This window comes from Pseudophryne corroboree, chromosome 5 (genome assembly GCF_028390025.1).
Source record: "Pseudophryne corroboree isolate aPseCor3 chromosome 5, aPseCor3.hap2, whole genome shotgun sequence".
NCBI classification, from domain to species: Eukaryota; Metazoa; Chordata; class Amphibia; order Anura; family Myobatrachidae; genus Pseudophryne; species Pseudophryne corroboree.
Window position 1 is genome coordinate 807,413,583 of NC_086448.1, and position 17,666 is coordinate 807,431,248.

The 17,666-nt window shown below is 45.3% G+C and overlaps 1 protein-coding gene across 1 annotated transcript in view; it reads left to right on the forward strand.

The window, feature by feature from the left end:
* EIF3H (eukaryotic translation initiation factor 3 subunit H) overlaps positions 1-16,864 on the forward strand; it is a 178,783-nt gene extending 161,919 nt beyond the window's left edge. Inside the window, exons 6-8 of the mRNA XM_063924482.1 lie at positions 4,818-4,938; positions 9,069-9,201; positions 16,648-16,864. Of these exons, the coding sequence (XP_063780552.1) occupies positions 4,818-4,938; positions 9,069-9,201; positions 16,648-16,745 (352 nt within the window). The 3' untranslated portion in view covers positions 16,746-16,864. The remainder of the gene's footprint in view (positions 1-4,817; positions 4,939-9,068; positions 9,202-16,647) is intronic.
* The last annotated feature ends 802 nt before the right edge of the window (positions 16,865-17,666 follow it).

Below are 17,666 nucleotides of genomic sequence, written 5' to 3' on the forward strand. Positions count from 1 at the left end.
ATGCCAAATGTCGGGATCCCGGCGCACAGTATACCGGCGCCGGAATCCCGACACCCGGCATACCGACAGCTATTCTTCCTCGTGGGGGTCCACGACCCCCCGGGAGGGAGACTAAAATAGTGTGGCACAGCGAGCCCGCAAGTGGCTCCTTGGTGCTCGCCACGCTGTCGGTATGCCGGCGGTCGGGCTCCCTGCGCCGGTATGCTGGTCGCCGGGAGCCCAAGCGCCGGCATACCGTACTACACCCGTATATACTGCTGTACCTGTGTATAATGCAAACATGTATATACCGCTGCACCTGTGTATAATGCCCACATGTATATACTGCTGCACCTGTGTATAATGCCCACATGTATATATACTGCTGCACCTGTGTATAATGCCCACATGTATATATACTGCTGCACCTGTGTATAATGCCCACATGTATATACTGCTGCACCTGTGTATAGTGCCCACATGTATATACTGCTGCACCTGTGTATAGTGCCCACATGTATATACCGCTGCACCTGTGTATAATGCCCACATGTATATACTGCTGCACCTGTGTATAATGCCCACATGTATATACCGCTGCACCTGTGTATAATGCCCACATGTATATACTGCTGCACCTGTGTATAATGCCCACATGTATATACCGCTACACCTGTGTATAATGCCCACATGCATATACTGCTGCACCTGTGTATAATGCCCACATATATATTTTGCTGCCCCTGTGTATAATGCCCACATGTATATACTGCTGCCCCTGTGTATAATGCCCACATGTATATACTGCTGCACCTGTGTATAATGCCCACATGTATATACTGCTGCACCTGTGTATAATGCCCACATGTATATACTGCTGCACCTGTGTATAATGCCCACATGTATATACCGCTGCACCTGTGTATAATGCCCACATGTATATACCGCTGTACCTGTGTATAATGCCCACATGCACCCTTTGGCTCATATATTGTGTGTAAATCTGGCTCTGGTACTAGCCAGTGCCTCCTGAGCCATTTACCTCACCGCACATCCTTGATATCGCTGCTGTCACCAAACTTGTAATTGGGACGATTATTTAGCCATCACCCACAAAATCTAATCCCTCCTGTGCCTCTTTGGGGAGAAATTTACGGACTATGTAAGAATAAGGTCTCTGTACAGGATGATGGCGCATTGCGTGACGTGTCTCCCTCCGCCATAGTTACGTTGTTATACATATCCCTCCCCCTCACTATTCCGCACAGCCACAGACAGAATCTTCCATCAGACACACAATAATACTGTTACTGAAATAATAAAGTAAATAAAAGGACTGCAGTAGCTGATACATGTAAGCTACTGTATCTCAGAGAAACGTTTGGGTTTCACACATGGTCTGCCCATCCACATATAATTATCTCGTCACTCTATATCCGGGATTAATAGTAACCACTGCTGTAGACATTACATCAGCGCTGCTGCTGCATACTGTCTCCTTTTTATCATTTTTTTTGTTCGTTATTTTAATTTTATCCTATGTGTAATATTTAGTATAAGTCCTAACTGTGCAGCGCAACAGAATATCGGCGTCGCCTAAATAAAAGGTAATATCTGCAACACAGTATATTGGTCCTTGCTGCTTAAGCCTTTTCTGGGTTCCCAAAAGCTGTCACCACCTTACTATTCCTGTGTACGCTTATTAAAGACTTTTAAAAAAAAAAAAAAAAAAAATAGATTTGCATTGTAAGAAAAAAATTTGGCGTGTATAATAGCAGAAAGCCGAAACCCGCGCCGATTTGGTGCCGTTCCATTTTCCACTTGTTGCAACAATATTAAATTGTACTTGTGTCGCGTAGTTGAAGATTTGTTATTACAACTTTGGGAGCAGACCTGCTTTGTAACGATCAGTTATTTGAAAAATTTTTATTCAGGTTTTTTATATATAGTAATATTTTTATTGAGACGGTGGTTTGTGTTGAGGCAGCGTCGTCGTCTTTTTTTTTTTTTTTTATGGGACAAATTTGAGATATATGGAAAATAAGAAGGGGGCCAGTGCACTTGGACCGCACTTATCAGTTACTTCATGTCTCGCACCACATCTGTTTTAGTTATCTGTTTCCAGGCCCTGGTTTCCCTGGCGACAGAAGCAAACAGGCCATTACCACAACTTCTAACAATAACTCCCTGTTCCACAGCCGGAGTCCCAGAGATCCATATAAAATCCACTCATGCAACTCATTTTCTTTTCATAGTGTGAGCGTCGTAAAAAGAGTGATCTATGGCTGTGGTACTCGAGGGGGGAATTTCTGACTCCTCCGGTCAGGGCCCGCAGCCTGCTGTGCCTCGTCGCTTTTGTTGCTGCTGGAAAGTGAATGGCAGGTAGAGCTACAGAGGACGGGGAGATGGGCTGCGCATGTGATTCTGGTCGTTGTAGCGGCCTGGAGACATGCAGAGAGGCACGTCTCTTCAGGTGGCTCTGTTCATGCTCCCTCAGTGCCCGCTGTAACTTCATTTCACCTCAATCTGACAGATATTTCTAATGGTACAGAACATTTTGATCAAAAAAATGCCCTCCTGTCAAAATCAATATACGAGTTAAATCATTAACCAAAAGATTGCAGGTTGTCCATTTTACCATGTGCACTTATCACACTGTAGGCAGGACAGTCCAAATCCTTCACCATTGCTGGGACCTGAGTGACATTGTCTGCTCGCTGCTAATGACCGGACGTTTTGAGGGGTTGGGATGATCCCAACTTAACAAGACCTTGCCCCATTTTGTGTGAGCTCTTCTTGAAGATGGTTCCTCAGTGTCCTTATTAACAGTGTGAAGTGGGCAGCATGCAAAATGGCCACCGTGATGCTCTCTCATAAATACCATTAGTACCCACAAAATGGCTGCCTCCTGTTTTATTAAAATAATATTGGTGCTGCAAGGCCTGTAAGAAATACTGTGGATACCCAGAGATGTCAAATGCCAAACCATCTCTATTTCTAATGACTTTGTGGCACTTTTGCATATGGACGCTTTTAATTTTACCTCATGGGACCAAGGTCTGCTCACATACATAGTACAGTACTTACTGCTCACTAAGTGCGTATATATTGAAAATAAATGGAGTGTGTATCCTGTTTTGATAGACCCTTTTCCCTGAAGGCAGATGATTGAATGTTTACGTGCGTCCCAAGTGGCGCTCTTGGACTCATTGTCATATCTTTGGATGAGATATATAGACCTGCTCGGAAAAACTCCTCGGCCAGCTCCCAATCATCCGTTTGGCCCCTACAAGTCTAATAGCATCCACCCTATGTTAGGTGTTTGGTGCATTGGTGGTGTGCACAGCTGTGCGCTGTCATTTCACATTTTGGCACGCACGTTTATTGAAGTTTAAAGAGTGTTTTTTTTGTTTCTGTTTTTTTATTTAAACAGAAGTAGTTTACTTAATATATTAGCTAAATGTCACGGAGTAGAAGTATTCTGCTAATACACTGCGTCTTCTCACCGTTCCTCATGCATGTTGTACACAGGCCGCACAGATGCTATATAAACCAGTTGCCATGTGATATGTTCTCGTAGCGCCTATCAAATGGTCAGGACGCGGCTAACATTTGCGTACCACTTTTTTTTTTTTTTTAATAAAGCAGCAGACGCCCAGTAAATGGAGTTAGTGATACATAAGTTTAGTTGACAGGACACTGCCAACGTGGTAATGCATTTTATAGCATGTTAACTGTGTCGTTATTCTAACTTTACAAGTCATCATAAAGCATAATTTTTATAGTTATAATGGCAACACCGTTAACATGCTGTAAATTACATTGCTACGGTATTGGCATAGTCATGTCAACATTTTTTCTACCTGCCGAAGGGAATGTTGCGTTTGAGTGCAACATCTATAATAACCTGATAGGTCTGCCCTGTTTTCCAACATGCTCGCGCAGTGAAGCCTACGGAGAACGCCGCCCCTCCCAACGACGCCCTCTGCAGCCAGCGACAGGGCAGACCCTGGCCAGAGAGGGGGACCCTCTGTACCTCTAGGAACAGGTAAGTATGCAGTCTGCGGAGGGAGGGAGGGAGGCTGCAGGGCCTAGCCAGAAGTCAGAGGGAGGGTGCGGGACAAGGCGGAGCAGAGGACAGAGGGGGGACGGGGTGGAGCAGCAGGCAGACTGAAGTGGCCTGGCATATTACTGTGACCCAGTCCTTTTACTAGTGTGTATATATATATATTTGAATACCGAATAATAAAATGGAGATAGACACGCAACAGCCAGTCACATTAGCAGGGATTAGCGTAGGACTGGTTCTGCCAGTTTAAAAACTGTCTCTATGTAATTATTTAATCACAGTCCAGGCCCATTACTGGTCCACATCAAACCGTTCATGTACCGCTGTGTAGCCAAAGTGAAAGCGACCGTTTTACAGTGGAAATCTGTTTTATTAAATTTGCTGTCATTTTTTTTTTTTTATTGTTTGTCTCAGGATCAAGGTTTACACCTGAGCCATTGTTCTCCATGTTTCTTTGTAGTGGAAGGATCCCCCCCCTCCCTCATATAATCTTATATACTAATTTATAATTGAGTGGTGCGTGCCCAGCAGGAGAGGCACGCCTGTAGTCCACACGCCTGCGCTGTATGGTGACTGGTGGATGTTGTGCCGCACATCTTTGTCTCCATACTCGGTGCAGCTGTGACTTGCGCGTGTGTCTCAGATGTCCTTTGTTGGGCGAAACATCCGTGTGTCAGCCACCCGGTATCGGGTTTCATGTTCCCGATGTACCAGATGGTAATCACCAAGTATATCTCCGTCATAACTCCTTGTTTATCTCCCCGTACAGTAATCACCTGGAGAAGAGCCTTCAGCTCCTGATGGACAGGGTGGATGAAATGAGCCAGGACATTGTGAAATTTAACACGTACCTGAGGAATGCCAGCAAGCAGACGCAGCAGAAACACCAGGTGGGTGCGGGAGTACCAGGCGGTGACCATTGTACACATCACAGCAATGAAACCTCTTCCAACTGGGAGATCTCGCGTTATAAGAAAGTCGACATTAGGTCATATCGGTTATTTATTAGGCGCCACAAGGTGCGCGCAGCGCCGCATATGGGGGTACACATGAAAACGATTCAACAGCATAAATACAGATGGAGCCTCGCTCATCTAGCCTTCTCTGCTGCACATAGGTGCACCAAGGTTTATTAGCATAAGCCTTTCATCTGTTGTCAACTGCAATACAATACAGAGAGAACAATACAGCAGGGGATTAAGTCCGACAGCACCAGCTCAGTTATCCTATTAAAAAGATAGACGAGAAGGGCTCCATCTGTACAATAACTCATCATATGGGTACAAGTCATTGCAGAGGGAGGAGAGAAGAGGGAGGGATCGAGGGAGGAGAGAAGAGGAGGGATCGAGGGAGGAGAGAAGAGGGAGGAGAGAAGAGGGAGGGATCGAGGGAGGAGAGAAGAGGAGGGATCGAGGGAGGAGAGAAGAGGGAGGGATCGAGGGAGGGACGAGGGAGGAGAAGAGGGAGGAGAGAAGAGGGAGGGATCGAGGGAGGAGAGAAGAGGGAGGGATCGAGGGAGGAGAGAAGAGGGAGGGATCGAGGGAGGAGAGAAGAGGGAGGAGAGAAGAGGGAGGGATCGAGGGAGGAGAGAAGAGGGAGGGATCGAGGGAGGAGAGAAGAGGGAGGGATCGAGAGAGAAGAGGGAGGGAGGAGAGAAGAGGGAGAGATCGAGGGAGAAGAGGGAGGGAGGGAGGAGAGAAGAGGGAGGGATCGAGGGAGGAGAGAAGAGGGAGGAGAGAAGAGGGAGGGATCGAGGGAGAAGAGAAGAGGGAGGGATCGAGGGAGGAGAGGAGAGGGAGGGATCGAGGGAGGAGAGGGAGGGATCGAGGGAGGAGAGGAGAGGGAGGGATCGAGGGAGGAGAGGGATCGAGGGAGGAGAGGAGAGGGAGGGATCGAGGGAGGAGAGCGGATAGGCTATAGTAAAATAATGTGTTCTTAAGGAATGTTTAAAGCTGGGTTTGAGTGAAAGTAAAACTTGGGGATGGAGTGTGTTCCAGAGAAGGGGTAAATTCAGGTAATTTTGGCACAGAAAGGAGAGACTGAATTGTGTGAGAGTGAAGTTGTCACTGGAAGTGTGGTATTGGGGGGTTAATGAGACCCTGGATGTGAGGAAGACCATGACTTTGGTCTTAACCATGTTTAGTTTCAAGTAGTAAAGCCGATAGAACTGCAGATGGATTAAACCTACAGTATGCCTCTTACCAACCAACCTCTCAGGCATACAGGACAGTGAGAAATATAGAAGGTTGTTTTTTTTTGTATGACTAGTCCTTAATACCAGTCCCCCTCGTTTTTGGGGCTCCTTTTCAAGTAGTGATGTCTGGAGGTTAGGTAACAGTTCTCGGTGTTATGTAATTCCACTGTTCTCATCAATTGTGAGAGCGTAACTCTCATTTACTGTAGTCGCTGGTTTTCTTTTTTCTCTTTTGTGCTCAAAATAAGTAGTAGCGCAGTGTGCGGACAATTCCTGGAAGTAGTTGCAGGTGGAACATTACCACGGACTCGCCAATCTGCAAATTTGGAATATAGCGTTCTCTTTATTGGGAATCCAGACTCCCCATTTGTCACCCCCCTGTCCCGGTCTTCTGAGCAGACTAATGAAGCGCGCTCGCCAGCAGAACATAAACTAGTTTCTCGGTTTTCGTGCAGGAAAACAGCCACCTTTAAAGGCACTTACGAGGCCTGCGGAGCTGGGGTCATTAAATATGTTTACAACATTATCTTGCAGAATATCGCTCATAAGAATAGAGTTTTATCGTATGAAACCAGAGGGGAAAAAAGAGAGTGCCGGCTTCATTTATTTCTAGCCGTTCTGTTTTATTACAGCGGTTACTGTCCCGGGCATCACTTTATCCTCATGTATTCAGGAGACGTTTCTTTCAGTAGGAGACATGTATGTTCATTTTATTTGAAATGTCAGATGTAATAGACGTCCTTTTTTTTTTTTTGTTCCAAATTGACTTTGTCGTCTTAAAACCAACCGTGCAGCATAACCGCTACGTACAACTTAGAGAATTGTTGCGATTTTGCCTTTAAAGGGTCCGTAACCTCAAAATTTTGTTTTTGTCCACATGGGGATTTGTGCAAGAACGTTTCGGTATCTGTAGAGGCTCTAAAGTTCTGCTTCTTTACCTGTTCCCAGTTGTTTTTTTAGTTGACTTGTACACACCCCTCCGCCCGTACCCTACCCTGTACGTGTCTCCCCTACTCTTTGCCACCACGTCATGCCCTTTGATATGGGATAGAATTTGCCGACTTGTTGCCATCCATGTAACATAGAATTTGATTGCAGATAAGAACCACTTGGCCCATCTAGTCTGCCCCTCTTATACCGCTTAGTAACCTCAACCCTATGTCAGTAAACTATACTGAATCAGTCATTGGAGTTCTGCAAAGTTCATAAACCAGAAAAGTTTTGTATATGAATCCACTTCACTATTTAAATGACAGTGAGGAAAATGAAAAAAAAATTAGTGTACCTTTATTTTATAACCGCATGGGACCACAAAAAGGCAGATGGGGCGTTAGATGATCAGAAACGGTAGGCGAGCATTTAGGAAAATTGGTACACTGGATAAAGCTGTAACAAAAAAAACACAAATACATTTTCTGGTGCCGTTTACGTACATCCTGGATGCAAGTTTTTGTGCGTTATGGTTTATCGGAACTTTTTCCCTGTGCGCACGCTTCCATACATATCGCCGCATAGATTTGGGTGCTAAGCAGTTTTGCATTCAGCCCTACCCGTAGCTCACCGCCTGATGCTTCGAATGATAAGCGGCCATCTGTGACGTTTAATAAGCAGAACGTTAATATACTGCGCACCACTGACCAGGTGCCAGGGGAAGCCCCCGCAGGCCCTCACTCAGCCAATTCCTAATTGCTGCCGCAGCCACGTAGGTTTTCAGCATCCCCGGCATTAAATCCCATCTCCTCCGTTGGCCAGCGAGCAAAATAATAAGCAGCATCCAAGTCAGCCTGCGAAGCACAGCCGAGCGGAGTCCCTGCAGGAGAAGCCGAGTAAAGTAAATTTAAATCATTATTGAAGGTAATTAAAAGATCAAACTTAATTTTGCGAGAGGTGAGGAACCTGTTTTACAGCTCTGTTAGCTGGAAGATGGAACGCAGACGCTGTTATTACCTGTTACTGCTGGCTGGAAGCTTTCAAAGTAGCCCCTCTTTCATACGGAGAACTTTCTTTTTTCTCTCTTTTCGTCTGAAGCCTGTAATAAATATTGAGGGCTGCGCAAACTAAAATAGTTTTTTTTTTTCTTCCCTTTTGAGTATTTAATTACTTTTAGAAATTGATGCATCTCCTTAATTCGTCTACTATTTAAATGCGAGAGACCTTTATATAACTAATCGGCTCCTTGCTATAATTTCGTTATTGCCAGAGAAATGACAATCTTATTGTTTGCTGTAAGCAACACCTCCTTTTCTACATTTTGGTTGTAGAATGTCGCTTAATACAGTGTTAAATGATTTTCACGACTATGGGGGAGATTTATTGAATCTTGGAGAGAGCTGATTGGTGCTTTTCTCTCCCGCCACTTTCTGTACAATCTGAAGCTTATTGCTTGGAACGTAATCTCTCAAACATTTGATAAATCTGCCCCTATGTATGATAAACCATTTTTTTTTTTTATAGGTTAACTTGACTCTAGTTTCTTGCTCTCCCAGTAACTATTCCTTGTGGTTCCTTGCTCAGCCCCCTCCGCCTCCTGTAACCTCTTCTGGCGGACAGTGGTCGAGATGTATGTAAAAAGGAATTGCGTTCATTGCAGAGTTATCATTATCCGCTGACCGGCTGACCAATTGTATTACCGCTTCTGTTTCTCGCTTACAAAAAAAAACCCCAACAACTCAAAGCCGTCCATTATAGATGTTTCATTCTCCACCTTTTCAGGTTAAGGTTTAAATTTTTCTGTATTTTAGATATGTTTTGGATATTTCAGTCCTGAATCTCTCAAGTCTTCAGGATATGTGGTGTAAATAATGTTTAATGGTCTTCGTATTTCAGTATGTTCAAAGACGGCAGCAAGAAAACATTCAGAGGCAAACCCGCGGGGAACCGGTGCTGCCTGAGGAAGACGTGAATAAACTATTTAAGGCTCCCCTTCCGCCACCTCGAATGGATTCACTTCTCATTGCAGGTAAGGGTCCCGGGGAGACGTGGAAAACTTGTCAGTGTAGCACAGGGGGCATTCAACAAATACTCCGAGCTAGAGAAGTACAATGTGGTAACGCTGGTGACTGTTGGCCAAGTTTCATAGGTCACCAGCGTAATAGACACAGTTTTGTCGCCTCTTCTAGAGCAATGTCTGTAACGCACTCTTCCCCCATCAGGTCTCTTACTCTCTCTCACTCTGCCTGGGCCCGTCCAGCACACCCGGTAAAGCACATTGCTTAGACTGGCTGCATCTCTTTACAGACCCCCTCTCCTGCCTAAACAATATTTAGGGGAGAATCCAATTAGGTGCGAGTCTGCAAATGTGAATTTGTTTCATGAAACGTGCTGATTTCACAGGAGTGCGCGCACCCGGGAATTTGCAGATCCTATTAGAAATGCCAATTTGCGGTACTCACGGTGAGGATGCCTGAATTTTCAATTCAGTGCGAACTGGGAGGAGTGCATGACAAAGTAGGGAGACCTTCCTGGACCCCAAAAAGAGTCGTTTTGATAGTAGAATTGTATAGACGGCTGTAAGTGGATGTAAGGAAAGCACTGGATGCTTTTTAAAATTGTCAAATGGCTGATTTGTCTTTTTTTTTTTCTTTTAAGTATACGTTTTTCAAAAACTTACGTATTTGATTTAATTACAGAGGAATTAAATGAAAAATGCAAAAAGTAGAACTAAAAGGTTCTTTTAGAGTAATTTAAACGACTAATTTTAAATTTTTTGCTGAAATACTTTCAATTTGGGGTGCATAATCTAACAAAAAAAGTTGATTTGGGGGTAATTTGAGACATGTAATCTAACTGAAAACTTCCAAATGCCTAATTAGTCATTAAAGGGGGGTGGCAGAGGGGTTCTGAAGCAAGTCCCAACATTATTATCTGCGAATAAATGAACACGAATTTCCTCTGAAAAAAACAATGCGTTTTTGGAATTGGATTGCTAGTGCAATTTCAGTGCAAATTTGGCATGAAAATTACTTGCACAGGGCAACTCTCGGCTGATTGGCTAGACTGTGTCTCCCACCCCATGTAATTACAACCTAATTACTGGTAATGGTTACAGAAACCGCAGGGTCACTTTAAATAAAATCTCCCTGAATATACAAAGCTCATAGGGGGAGACTTATCAAAGTTTGGAGTGAGAGAACGTACCAACCAATCAACTCCTCTATCATTTTTCAAATACAGCCTGTAAAATGACAGAAGCTGACTGGTCGATACATTACCTCTCTCCAAGCTTTGATTAATCTCCTCCAAAAAAAACTCCATTTACTTGTCACCAAACTGTCGGTGATTGAGTATTTTCTCCCATGGCTTCACGGAATGAGTACAGCAGAATATACTATTTATTAGGCCCGCGTTTTCCCTAGATTCAGTTCTTCTGGCTGAATGCAAGGAGCGCCGGCGATACGTAAGTGAGATAGCTTGTGCATCCTGGTACTCTGTGAGGGCCCGCACTCATTTTCTGCTTGGATGGCGGCCGCGCTGTGAATCCCCCAGCGCATGCTGAGATTTTATTTTATTATTTTTCTTTTTCACAATGACATTTACGTTCAGCCAGAAACACAAAGCAGATTTTAGCTACAGGTATTCATAGCTGTGCATTTACAAGGCAAAGCAGAAAACCCCACCGTAATATATTCTCCGTTTCATGTACTCGAGACCCTGGGGTACGGTGTAAGCAAAATCAATTATTGTGCTGTAATTACATTGTGTATTTACATTCTATGCACTGATATACAGGGCACCTGTCGCTGTGGATATATATACTATGTGCTGCTCTACTAATACATTGTGTGGCCTATGAATATTCCTTAACAGAAATTCATGTTCAGAACTACGTCTGCTCTTCTGACCAGGAGTACAGTACTGTAGTATGATTTAATTCAGCAAATTCTGTGTGCGTAATAAATTGAAAAGGACAGTCATTTTTGAACAAATTGCGTGATATACGAAATGCTGCAATGTAGCGTCCGTGGCTTTTTCACAACAAATTCCATTGTGCTCTGTCACATACAGATAAACGAGTCTCATATCAAATTATTCAGCACAGTCTCCTGAGGTGTACTAGTCACATCAAGACTAACAGGAGTATTCAATTGAAGTCGGAACTGCCGTCAAGTCGGAGAGCCGGCAGTTTTTTTTGGTTGAATCAGGGTTAGACATATTCAGTGGGGCTGCCGTTTTTCCGACTAGTTGGAAAACACGTGGATAGGTGGATTAGCCGTAGATCCACGTGTTTTGTCGAAATAGCGGACAGTTACGACAGGTTTTTGGCCCGTTCTCGACAATGCTGATCAGACTTTAAAAAAAAAAAAAAAATGTTTTTTTTTTTTGGATCAGCATTGTCGGAAATGGGCAAAACCTGTCGGAATTGCCTGCTAATTGAATACTGCACTGTCTGATCGACCCTCTAAGGCAGGCATGTCCAAACTGCGGCCCTCTAGCTGTTGAGAAACTACATATCCCAGCATGCCCTGACACAGCTTTAGCATTTTCTGACAGCAAAACTGTGTCAGGGCATGCTGGGATATGTAGTTTCGCAACAGCTGGAGGGCCGCAGTTTGGACATGCCTGCTCTAAGGGGTCTCACGCCACATGGAGTATTGAGGATAGTTGTGTGACGACACATCTGTGTTTTGAGGAACAGACAATGTCTGTGAGAATGCAGAAAATGTGTTCGGGTGTGGATTATAAAATCTACACTAAAAAGGTCTACAGTCAATACATCTACCACTAATGGTAGACATGCATTAGGTCGACATAGAATAGGTAGGCAGTAGGTGAGGTCGACAGGGTCAAATGGTCGACACATAAAAGGTAGACACAAATTATTATTATTTTTGGTGGGGGGGGGGGGGGTTGTCACTTTTCTGCCACAAACAAGTTCCATTAGTGTACCACATCCCCTCACATGGCTCGCTTCTCCAGCCATGCTTCGGGCAAGGTTACTATTCCCAATCATAGTCCACATGGATGACAGAGTTGGAAAAAAAAATTAAAAACTTGTGTTGACCATTGCATTGTTGACCTTTTGAACTGTCTGCATTTTACATGTCGACCTTTTCACCCTGTTGACCTAATGCGTGTCTACCATTAGTGGTAGACCTATTGACTGTAGACCTTTAGTGTAGATCTATAGTACGAATACCAATCTGTTCACTAGGAACTAGCGCCTTATGACGCTTGGCCACAATGTAACTAGCACCTTATTTTGATTGGCCGCGATGTAACTAGCGCCTTATGAAGGTTTACTGCGATCTAACTAGCGCCTTATGACTGTTGGCCATTAGGTGCATTAGTGAAGTCACTGGTTCCTAGCAATTTGATATTTTATTCTCAGCTGAGTGGTTCAGCTGACAGGATAGCGGCCTCCACCGTGTCTCAGTGGTTATACTTTGAGTCTATTTACACAGCTATATTCTCTTCATCTTACTGGTGCCTTATGGCTGTTGGCCAGGATCTAACTGGCGCCTTAGGGCTGTTGGCCAGGATCTAACTGGCGCCTTATGGCTGTTGGCCAGGATCTAACTGGCGCCTTATGGCTGTTGGCCAGGATCTAACTGGCGCCTTATGGCTGTTGGCCAGGATCTAACTGGCGCCTTATGGCTGTTGGCCAGGATCTAACTGGCGCCTTATGGCTGTTGGCCAGGATCTAGCTGGCGCCTTATGGCTGTTGGCCAGGATCTTACTGGCGCCTTATGGCTGTTGGCCAGGATCTTACTGGCGCCTTATGGCTGTTGGCCAGGATCTAGCTGGCGCCTTGTGGCTGTTGGCCAGGATCTAGCTGGCGCCTTGTGGCTGTTGGCCAGGATCTAACTGGCGCCTTGTGGCTGTTGGCCAGGATCTAACTGGCGCCTTGTGGCTGTTGGCCAGGATCTAACTGGCGCCTTGTGGCTGTTGGCCAGGATCTAACTGGCGCCTTGTGGCTGTTGGCCAGGATCTAACTGGCGCCTTGTGGCTGTTGGCCAGGATCTAACTGGCGCCTTGTGGCTGTTGGCCAGGATCTAACTGGCGCCTTGTGGCTGTTGGCCAGGATCTAACTGGCGCCTTGTGGCTGTTGGCCAGGATCTAACTGGCGCCTTGTGGCTGTTGGCCAGGGTCTAACTGGCGCCTTGTGGCTGTTGGCCAGGGTCTAACTGGCGCCTTGTGGCTGTTGGCCAGGATCTAACTGGCGCCTTGTGGCTGTTGGCCAGGATCTAACTGGCGCCTTGTGGCTGTTGGCCAGGATCTTACTGGCGCCTTATGGCTGTTGGCCAGGATCTAACTGGCGCCTTGTGGCTGTTGGCCAGGATCTAACCGGCGCCTTGTGGCTGTTGGCCAGGATCTAACCGGCCCCTTGTGGCTGTTGCTCAGGATCTTACCGGCCCCTTGTGGCTGTTGCTCAGGATCTTACCGGCCCCTTGTGGCTGTTGCTCAGGATCTTACCGGCCCCTTGTGGCTGTTGCTCAGGATCTTACTGGCCCCTTGTGGCTGTTGCTCAGGATCTTACTGGCCCCTTGTGGCTGTTGCTCAGGATCTTACTGGCCCCTTGTGGCTGTTGCTCACGATCTTACTGGCCCCTTGTGGCTGTTGCTCACGATCTTATTAGCCCCTTATGGCTATTGCTCACGATCTTACTAGCCCCTTATGGCTGTTGCTCACGATCTTACTAGCCCCTCATGGCTGTTGCTCACGATCTTACTAGCCCCTTATGGCTGTTGCTCACGATCTTACTAGCCCCTTATGGCTGTTGGCTGTGATCTAGAGCCTTATGACTATTGGTCACATTCTTACTAGCACCTTATGACTGTTGGCCATGATGTAGTGCCTTATGACTATTGGCCAAGATCTAACTAGCGCCTTATAAATGTTGGCCATTAAGTGCATTAGTGAAGTCACTGGCATATAGCAATTTTATATTTTATTCTCAGCTGAGTGGTTCAGCTGACAGGATAGTGGCCTCCACCGTGTCGGCAGTGGTTATACTTTGAGTATATTTACACTATTAAATTCCCCAATCCCGTTATTCCTGTAGGCGTTTATGCCGCAATGCAGCTTGCAGAATATATAATACATAGAGATTTTTTGGGGGGTTTGCCAGCACAAACTTTCAGAAGCCCAGTATTGTCTCTAAGTTGGGTAAAGTCTGTCTCGCTCTCTCCTGCAAAGGTAGAAACTGGATCTTAATTTGTTTTTACTGCTAAAATGAGGACGGATTTCCAAAGCAGGAGAAAAATACGAGGACTCTTGCTGGAAAAATTCTCCTTGTGACATCATCCCGAATGTATATACAAATCAGTGATAATTGCTAGCAACTGTGTCTACTTACGAGAAAACGTACCTCATTGTCCTGGTTTCGTATGTTAATCTGAAAATAAACTGATGTCACCGATTCAAAGTCAACAGCCACGGCCCCTCCAGCCACTTACGTGAAGCTATATAGTGAGTCAGGCGCAGGTTTATCCAGTTTCACATTTCAGAAGGTCTAATTGAGTGAAATCAGAGAGAGGCAAAATAACCCCCTAGGTGTGACTGCTGCCAATTTACCCTCACAGGTGTCTGTTAGGGGCGGGGAGGTCATACATGACCAGCATAATCTGCAAATCATGTCATTTATTTGATAAATATGTAGTCCGGGTGGCGGATGATAGGTTGACAGCGTCAAATGGTCAACACGTACAAGGTAGACAGTAAAAAGGTTGACATAATGGTTGAGACACACGTATAGTCAAAATGTTTTTGGGATGTTTTTTTTCATGTTTTTACAATTTTTACTGTCCATGTCACAAGCTATTGCCTTAAGTAACCTTGTGATGACCAGAGCGAGCCAACGAGCCCAAAGCATGGTTAAACATACAAAATAACACCCAAAAATTTTGTATAGATTATTTTCATGTCCTCCTTTTGTACCTGTCGACCTTTTGTACTTTCTAACATTTTTTTTCATGTCGACATTTCGGCCCCATTGATCTGTTCTACTTGTTGATCTATTGACTGGACCATATGGTGTAGACCTTTTGACTGTTAATCCACACCCATGGGAGTCCATGGCTGTCACTACATAGCTTCCACTTATATCACTGCAGAACTCTTTTTGCCCTCTTAGGAACCTTCTGACTTCACATACTCGAGCCCCTCACTCTGTCCTCCTCCTTTTCTCCTACCCCTTCCATACAGCTGGCCAAGTCGTTCCATTTCTCTACATGCCCCGCATGTCAGTGTTAGCCCGCCCCGCATGTCAGTGTTGGCCCCCCCGCAGAAGTGCAAAGGCATCACACAGCGGCGATGCCTTTGCACTTCAAGAGTAGCTCCCGACCAGCACAGCTTTAGCGTGCTGGCCCGGAGCTACTCCTCACTCCCCGGCCCGCAGCCGCTGTGGCCCGCCTCCCTGTTCAGTCCGGCCACACCTGCGTTGGCCGCCTGTCAATCAGTCAGAGACGATCGCTGCCCTGCTATGGCCTTCGGCCGTTTGGCATGCGCAGTAGAGACCCGTTCGCTCGGCGAGCAAACGGGTCAGAATGACCCCCTATATTCTAATTCACTTCCCATGCCAGTAGGCCCATTTTGCTTTACCTGTTTTATTTAAGGCTCTTTGCTTAGGTTACGATAGCTTTGATATATGTTCCAGTCACGCTGACGCGTTTCGGCACGTCTGCCGGTCAGGCGCGTTTCACGCACCCACAATTTCCCTGCACTAAGGCCTGATGCCAGGCTGTGTTACTCACTACTTCCAGTACGTAGTTAATAAATGTCTTCCAGATGGTGATTTGGTCAATTAAATAACAATTCTAAGGCTGTCCATTGGGTTCACCTTATTTTATTTATTTTGGGGAGGGGGGAGAGAGATTATATTTTTTTTATTTCATACTTAATGGCAGATGTACTATACCTTGGTAAGTGAAAAAGTGGAGAGAGATAAAGTACCAATCAGTTCCTGACATTTTCAAACACAGCCTGTAACATTACAGTTAGGAGCTGATTGGCCGGTACTTTATCTCTTTCCACTTTATCACTCTCCAAGGCTTTAGTACCCCCCCCCCCCCTCTTATTGCATTGTGCACATTAAATGCCCGTGAACTTGTAATCGGTGAAGTGGTTTATGGTGTGAGCTTGCTGCAGAGAACGACAGCTGTAATGGGTAAGTAACCACAGGGGCGAGGAGAGAGCAAATATTGCAAACTGAAGAGCGAGCGAGTTTGGTGGTCAGGAACCCCATTTCTCCCCCCCCCCCCCCCCCCCGTAACTGTTTTACATGAAACACTTGCAGTAAAGCAAATATCTGAGGACCTGGTGAAATGTCCTTTTTAATATATTTTAAGTAACTGGTGTACTTATTGTGTATTTATTTTGGAGCAGGGCATTCGCAGATGTTCCGATCCTCTTACAGCGTTCCCTGACAAACTGCTAACATGGGAAATACTGTGTTCCTTCTTTACAGGTCAAATCGATACTTACATCCAGAACATAAAGGAGTTCACCTCTCAGAACCTTGGAAAGCTGTTCATGGCGGAGGCATTGCAGGACCAAAGCAACTGAAGTCAGCAGCGGCCCGTCCCTGGGGGCCGTCTCCAGAGACCGCGCGGGGCGTCGCTCACACGGCTTGTGTTAACAACATTGATCTTTTGCTAAAATAAAATGCACGTCTTTTAACATTGCACTGCTGGTCGTATTGCTTATTTTACTACCTTTTGGTTACAGTGGTTCTGTGTGCAGGCTCTCCAAATGTTTCTTTCCAAACAAAACGAGTTCTTATTGTACTTTTTTTTATTTATTTTTATTTGTCATTACAGAGAATGTGTATCAGTTACTCCAGCTTCAATGAAGCAGTGTGCATATTCTCTATACCAGGCCTGGCCAACCAGTGGCTCTCCAGATGTTGTGAAACTACACATCACAGCATGCCTTGCCACAGTTTTAGCATTCCCTAATAGCAAAACTGTGGCAAAGCATGATGGGACTTGTAGTTTTACAACAGCTGGAGAGCCACAGGTTGGCCAGGCCTGCTCTATACACACACACACACACACACACACACACACACACACACACACACACACACACACACACACACACACACACACACACCTATAATCCGTGGGATGAAATTGGAGCAACATGTGCAAACTCAGAGAGAACATACAAACTCTACACAATAGGGACTTTTGTTGGTATAGGACCTAAGGCACCAGCACTGAGGCGGCTCTGCAGAGTATTCTGGATATAAGTGAAAGTGCTTTATCCCCATTGGCTCTCAGCTTTTTTAATACCACAGCCATTATCATGTCTTTCTCTATTGACTGTCAGCTCCAGTACTAATGCCACAACCATTCTTATCTGTTTCTCTATTGGCTGGCAGCTCTCATGTCTCCATTCATAAAACTACACCCAGCCTCCTCTGTTTCTCTATTGGCTGTCACGTCCCCATTCATAAAACCACACCTTGCCTCATCTGTTTCT